The 8,585-nt window shown below is 30.2% G+C and overlaps 1 protein-coding gene across 1 annotated transcript; it reads right to left on the bottom strand.

Moving 5' to 3' along the window:
• Positions 1-1,517: 1,517 nt before the first annotated feature.
• LOC119601260 (homeobox protein SMOX-5-like) lies at positions 1,518-2,651 on the bottom strand (the record flags this gene model as incomplete). The annotated part of the gene is made up of 3 exons (XM_037952086.1): positions 1,518-2,226; positions 2,279-2,364; positions 2,473-2,651. Coding segments are annotated over 3 exons (731 nt in total), but the record flags the coding sequence as incomplete, so codon positions are not given.
• Positions 2,652-8,585: the final 5,934 nt, after the last annotated feature.

Below are 8,585 nucleotides of genomic sequence, written 5' to 3'. Positions count from 1 at the left end.
ACTAACTAACTAACTAACTAACTAACTAACTAACTAACTAACTAACTAACTAACTAACTAACTAACTAACTAACTAACTACTAACTAACTAACTAACTAACTAACTAACTAACTAACTAACTAACTAACTAACTAACTAACTAACTACTAACTAACTAACTAACTAACTAACTAACTAACTAACTAACTAACTAACTAACTACTAACTAACTAACTAACTAACTAACTAACTACTAACTAACTAACTAACTACTAACTAACTAACTAACTAACTAACTAACTAACTACTAACTACTAACTAACTAACTAACTAACTAACTAACTAACTAACTAACTAACTAACTAACTACTAACTAACTAACTAACTAACTAACTAACTAACTAACTAACTAACTAACTAACTAACTAACTAACTAACTAACTAACTAACTAACTAACTAACTAACTAACTAACTAACTAACTAACTAACTAACTAACTAACTAACTAACTAACTAACTAACTAACTAACTAACTAACTAACTAACTAACTAACTAACTAACTACTACTAACTAACTAACTAACTAACTAACTAACTAACTAACTAACTAACTAACTAACTAACTAACTAACTAACTAACTAACTAACTAACTAACTAACTAACTAACTAACTAACTAACTAACTAACTAACTAACTAACTAACTAACTAACTAACTAACTAACTAACTAACTACTAACTAACTAACTAACTAACTAACTAACTAACTAACTAACTAACTAACTAACTAACTAACTAACTAACTAACTAGCTAACTAACTAACTAACTGACTAACTAGCTAACTAACTAACTAACTAACTAGCTAACTAACTAACTAACTAACTAACTAACTAACTAACTAAATAATTTAAATTTAAAATTTTTGTGCGAAAAACGACTGTAGATCCTTAAAATTCGGTGCTACGTGCTTGTAAACGGTTGTGATGTTTTTGCATCTTGGAAGTTAAGCAATGTTCCGAGATTAGATAGAACTAGTACTACAACAATGTGCGGAACCATGCACAAAAATTGCCAATTGTGTAAGAAGCACAATGGGGCGGTAGTGAGTCCAATCAGCTCACCCTGTGGTTGAAATATTACCACCGTGAAATAAGGCCAACACGGCAGGTGTTTCCGTAAAGCACTTCGACTTCTTGTACTATAAACTTGATCCATAAACAGTGGTCCTTTGAGAAAACAAATTGTGACTAATAACTGCAAAATCTTATTTTTTTTTTATTTATTTGACTATTTACTTAATAAATTAATACATTAATTTAATACTTATTTATAAAAGGTTATCATTTATACAGAATAATTAATATTAATTACAAGAACAAAAAAAAAACCTAAAGTTGTAATAAAAAAAAGAAAAGGGAGATAAAAAGAAAATTTAAAGAATATAAAAAATCACATATGAACTTACAAAGATTGTTTAAAAAATATATAATTTAAATTTTTAATAAGGAAATTTAATATTTCAGACATCATTAGGAACACATTACAGACATAAACTTACTACATACGCAGACATTAATTTAAGATAATTAATAGAAAAAGAAAAATTTTCTCATAAACAATTTTCATTTAACTACATACTTACATACTCATACGTATATATTCGTAATTTGGCAAATATTGCAAATTATATATAAATTTATTATTAACTTAATCAACCTTAAGGAATTGGAAAAAAGAAAGATTGCAGAGATAAATTTTCTTTCCTTAATATGGTTTCAAATTACAAATTTAAATTTCTTTGCTTTTCTTGACTGTAATGAATCAGTGTAAACATTTTCAATAATTTTATATCCTTTTTATCCTCGACTGTGGTTGACTTGTAAGTTGCGGGGTTGATGTTGTTGTGGCTGTTGCTGCTGCAGTTGGAGATTTTGTAGTTGAGAGTCCTCATAACTTCCGCTTGAGTGAATGCTTTCGTCTCTTCTTTCATTGCACGTGTTGGTTGTTGTAGTGTTGATGAGGTGGTGGTGGTGCTGCTGGTGTTGATGTTGTGACAGCTGTACTGTTGAAATGTTGTTCCCTGTTGCTGTTGTTGATAGTCTTCCTGAGTTTGCTGTTGTGTGGCTGTAGACTCCCGTAGTATGGTTGCCATGTGTAAGCGCTGCTGTATGGACTTCCGCATGTGGGGTAGGCTGTGTGGGGGCTGTGCTGCTGGGCGGCTGCTGATGTCGGCTGACTGGTCGTGTCTTTAAAATACTTAAATCATTAACATTTTCTAAAAAACTTTTATGAGCTGACAATTGTTTCACACTTTCAACATCCTTTTTGAGTTCCTCCATGTCCCGCTTTAGTTTGGCACGTCTGTTCTGGAACCATGTAATCACCTGCAGAATTTGTATCATATCATTGGCATTGTCATGTGTGTACATAGGAGAAATGAATAATAAAAATTTGTATTTTTGTTTTTGTACGAAATTGTTGACTGTATTTACCTGCGCATTTGAGAGTCCTAGACCGGCGGCAATTTCATCTCTATCTGCCGGCGATAGGTATTTTTGATAGAGGAATCGTTTTTCCAGCTCAAATATCTGATGATTAGTGAATGCTGTTCGACTTTTGCGTTTCTTTTTGGGATTCGGTCGTGTGGCAAAAATGTTTAAGGTGGCAGGATCTAAAATAAAGAAAAATATCAGATTAAAATGAGTTTAGAATCGTAAAAAGCTTAAAAAGTAATTCATTTGGATACATATATCGACTATTTTTCTTTTATTCCTATGAGTCTTAATTTTGGATGGAAGACATACATATATCAATCCTTAGATCTTGTCCATGGACTACTTAATACGTTAGTCCAGCTTATTGGCTAGAGAATATGTTTGTCCATAGACTAGAAAATAGGTTAGCCCATAGACTACACAATATCCCATAGACTAGACAATATCCTAGTGCATTAACCAGACAATAGGCAAATCCATAAACTAAACAATAGGTGTTAGACCATGACTATACAACTGGCTAGTCCATAGATTAGTTCAATAGATAGGGGCAAACAATATCATTGACCTGATTAGTCTTTTGACTAGTCACTAAGATAAAGCCTAGACTAATCTATAGACTGGTCAGTAGACTAATCGTAGACAAACCAGTTTAGTTAAAATATTGAATTTTCATGCTTGATCCAGCTTTAGCTTAAGATATCTTGAGATGTTATAACGCTTCAAATATTTCAAACTTTAGGACACTATGGGCCAATATCTCAACCTCCGGTTATCGTTTAAAATAATTTTTGTATGTAAAATGTCAATTTATCGTTATGATAAAACATAATCAGACAATGAGAAAATGGGGGTATATCTGCTAGATTTGGACCCAGCGTAGCCCAATCTTTTAGAAAAGTAAACTTTGGTTTGTGTGTTAAAAACTTGTTGTATAACTGTGTAATTTATAGGTCCACTTTTCCATCCAATATCAAATAAAATGAGCAAGGACCAACAGGATCTAGAAATCCAAAAAACTTATTTACTCTACACAGAGGGAAAATATACACGCCTAGTACTAAATTGACACCAAAGAGTTTATAATTTTTCAATAACATCCGTTGTCAAAGTATATACATACGTACGACAACGCAATGTTGTCAACATTGCAACAATTCGTTGTCGAATTCTAAATTTTATACACATCACATGTAATGTCAACATTTCATAGTGTTGTCATACGTATGTATATACTTTGACAACGGATGGTATTGAAAAAATATAAACAGTTTGGTGTCAATTTGGTACCAGGCGTGTATATTTCATTTTCCCTCTGTGTAGAATTATGGAAATCATTTCATTATCCCTGTTGCAGTTTTACACAAAAAATGTCTTCAACGTTGGAAGTCATCCATCTACATATAAGTGTGAGTGTTTGTTTTCAAAAATTCCAGTTTGTGATCCCTTCTATTCTCTCTTCTCTCCCTTCAATTAATTGCTCAGTATTTATATAATTCGTTTGTATGTATGTTTGTTTGCTTTCGTATGTAAACATTGAGGTCGTTTTTCATGTTTTCGGGTGTTCGCTTAATGTTTGTTGTTTGTTTAATACATGGCTTGTACATAATCATACCTACAAATATACATATAATATATTTTATTGATAACATTACTTGCTTCGATGCCTTTGGACAATAATGGCGTGCGTAATTTTTGTTGTTGAATGAGTAAGTGTGTGTTTGTGTAAATGTTTGTTATTATTTCTTTATTTTCTTAAACAGCTGCGTGTTTGTTTTATATATAAAAAAATACATGTCTGTCGTATTGATCGTAGGCAACCACTAACTAACTGGTCTTTGGTAAATGTCCTCCTTCCTGAATAGTTGTTTAAAAACAACGACAATTTGTTAGGTACTATGTTGTTTGTTTCTTTTTTTTGAGGTTTTCAAAATAATTTATCTTAACGCGCTTTTGTGGATAATTTTTGATGTATTTCTTTACTTTTTTTATAACCTTCATTAATGATGACACTATGGCAGAATAATTGATAATACCCTTTTGTTGTTTTAAGCTATTAATTTTTAAATAAACTTCTTGTATTGCCTTTATTTAAGGGAAATTTAATGAAAGGTTGTTGTTTTAAAACATACAAGAAATACTTAAGGGTTTTATTAAATATGCTCAAATTATACAATTATAACAAGATTAAAAAAAACGCAGCCATTTTTAAAACTTAACTAAAAATTTGGCTTTATAAAAATGAAACTTTTAAAACAAATAAAAAGTCTTTAAAATGCGGCTTGTATTTGAAGTTTTTTGAATATTTTTATTAAATAAATAATATTCTTGTAAGTACTTTAAGTGTTAACTATGCTAAATTCTTCTTTATTACTTAGCTTTAGCCAACCCTTTTTTCTATTTTGAGGCAAAAAAGGAGAACATGTATAATATTTTATGTAAATTTAAATACAACACAAAAACTTTTCAATTAATTAAAATTAATTTAACTCAAACACGCACATTCAAATCATATAAATTCATTTTAATAGTACTCAGTTATTTTACATGATTTTGTGAATGAATTTGAAATAAATGGTTTGTTTTAAGATGTGAGGGTTAGGCTTAAAATGAAGTTCATTATTTTTAAAACTTTATTTTGAAAGATTAACTTCTGACTAGACTATAGACTAGACTATAGTCTAGACTATAGACTAGACTATATAGACTAGACTATAGACTAGACTATAGACTGGACTATAGACTGGACTATAGACTAGACTATAGACTAGACTATAGACTAGACTATAGACTACACTATAGACTAGACTATAGACTGGACTATAGACTAGACTATAGACTAGACTATAGACTAGACTATAGACTAGACTATAGACTAGACTATAGACTACACTATAGACTACACTATAGACTACACTATAGACTACACTATAGACTAGACTATAGACAAGACTATAGACTGGACTATAGACTAGACTATAGACTGGACTATAGACTAGACTATAGACTAGACTATAGACTAGACTATAGACTAGACTATAGACTAGACTATAGACTAGACTATAGACTGGACTATAGACTGGACTATAGACTAGACTATAGACTAGACTATAGACTAGACTATAGACTAGACTATAGACTAGACTATAGACTAGACTATAGACTAGACTATGGACTAGACTATAGACTAGACTAGACTAGACTAGACTATAGACTAGACTATAGACTAGACTATAGACTAGACTATAGACTAGACTATATAGACTAGACTATAGACTAGACTATAGACTAGACTATAGACTAGACTATAGACTAGACTATAGACTAGACTATAGACTAGACTATAGACTAGACTATAGACTAGACTATAGACTAGACTATAGACTAGACTATAGACTAGACTATAGACTAGACTATAGACTAGACTATAGACTAGACTATAGACTAGACTATAGACTAGACTATAGACTAGACTATAGACTAGACTATAGACTAGACTATAGACTAGACTATAGACTAGACTATAGACTAGACTATAGACTAGACTATAGACTAGACTATAGACTAGACTATAGACTAGACTATAGACTAGACTATAGACTAGACTATAGACTAGACTATAGACTAGACTATAGACTAGACTATAGACTAGACTATAGACTAGACTATAGACTAGACTATAGACTAGACTATAGACTAGACTACTATAGACTAGACTATAGACTAGACTATAGACTAGACTATAGACTAGACTATAGACTAGACTATAGACTAGACTATAGACTAGACTATAGACTAGACTATAGACTAGACTATAGACTAGACTATAGACTAGACTATAGACTAGACTATAGACTAGACTATACTAGACTATAGACTAGACTATAGACTAGACTATAGACTAGACTATAGACTAGACTATAGACTAGACTATAGACTAGACTATAGACTAGACTATAGACTAGACTATAGACTAGACTATAGACTAGACTATAGACTAGACTATAGACTAGACTATAGACTAGACTATAGACTAGACTATAGACTAGACTATAGACTAGACTATAGACTAGACTATAGACTAGACTATAGACTAGACTATAGACTAGACTATAGACTAGACTATAGACTAGACTATAGACTAGACTATAGACTAGACTATAGACTAGACTATAGACTAGACTATAGACTAGACTATAGACTAGACTATAGACTAGACTATAGACTATAGACTAGACTATAGACTAGACTATAGACTAGACTATAGACTAGACTATAGACTAGACTATAGACTAGACTATAGACTAGACTATAGACTAGACTATAGACTAGACTATAGACTAGACTATAGACTAGACTATAGACTAGACTATAGACTAGACTATAGACTAGACTATAGACTAGACTATAGACTAGACTATAGACTAGACTATAGACTAGACTATAGACGAGACTATAGGACTAGACATAGACTAGACTATAGACTAGACTATAGACTAGACTATAGACTAGACTATAGACTAGACTATAGACTAGACTATAGACTAGACTATAGACTAGACTATAGACTAGACATAGCTACTATAGACTAGACTATAGACTAGACTATAGACTAGACTATAGACTAGACTATATACTAGATTATAGACTAGACTAGATTATAGACTAGAATATAGACTGGACCTTAGACTAGACTATAGACTGGTATTATAGACTAGACTATACTATAGACCACACTATAAAATACACTCTAGGCTTCACTATAGACTAGCCTATAGACTATACTATCGTCGAGCCTATAGAGATATAGGCTACACTTATAGTCTAGACTGTAAAAGTTTATAAGTGAGAAAAAGCACCGATTAAGTTGTGGGGGTGCCACGGTAATTTTGATATCAAAAAGTCCTGATAAAAGTACTTAAGTACCCACTGAATTATCCACGCGTGGTCCAAATTTTAAAACAATGGAACCCACACATCGTAAATTATACATTTCATAATATTTACAACATTTTTCAAACAAACCCATTAATTTGCGAGATATTATTTATCTTAGTTTGTAACACTTAAGCATTTTTTAATTTCATTTATAAACTATCAATATCAACACTTTTCGTTTTAAATCTTAAATGCTAATATTAAACTATTTCCGTTTGGCTTTATATCTATTTTTCAACATTTTTACGATAAATTGTTTATATTTTATTAAAATATTATTAATATTTAATTATTAAATTAAAGCAACAATAAAAATCACCTTTAAACATGCTAAAAACAAATAAGTTTTTGTTTATAGAAAAAAATGCCGAAAAAAATATATTTAAACAGAAAAATTCAGTTTAATCGGCAAACATCAACCGAGTGTTTGCCTCTAATACAATTTAGATCGTTTTACAATGAAAAACTCATAAAAAACGCTGTGGTTGTTGGTTTTTGTTTCTATTTAGGATTTTTTTATAGTTAAATACTCATTTAGCCCAAAAATCGTCTAATAAAAAAATCTTCTCTAAATGATTTTTTTTGTTTTGCGGCCTTTTGGTTGAAATTGCTTCTATTTGTGTGAATTTGATTCTCAAGAAATTTTACTAATATAGTTTGTGTTGTTTTTTTTTTCATGGAGGAAATTTTCAACTCTAATCAATTTATTTGTATAAATGTTTGGCAGCATGATTGTAGTTTCAAAATTTAACATGTGCGTGTGAAAGTGTTTTTCTTTTAAATTTTCGGAATTTTGATTCATTACAAAATGAATTCAATTCAATTTAGCTCAAAATTATAATGAGTTTGAGTAGTTTTATGACATGCAATACAATAATAAACATAAATATTTGGTATTTATTTTGGAAGTCAATTGAAATTAAACAAAATATATGAAAGAGAAAAAGAACTAAATGAACAAATTTTGAAATTAAAAACAAAGTCAGATATGACTTTGTTCTGATATTGAAAACAATATGAGACTCCTAAACTAGAATTTCAGTTATTTTATGATCATAATTTTATCTAACAATACCATCCAAATTAAGTCTCATTATAACTTTTGCCATAAACTTTTTATTGATAGAATTATGAAAATAAAAATCATATAAACTATAAAAATCGGTAACTTT

This window comes from Lucilia sericata, unplaced genomic scaffold (assembly GCF_015586225.1).
Source record: "Lucilia sericata isolate MDLA Ls3-8-SP2 unplaced genomic scaffold, ASM1558622v1 Contig000153F_arrow, whole genome shotgun sequence".
Lineage (NCBI taxonomy): Eukaryota > Metazoa > Arthropoda > Insecta > Diptera > Calliphoridae > Lucilia > Lucilia sericata.
This window is presented reverse-complemented; position numbering and strand designations above follow the sequence as displayed.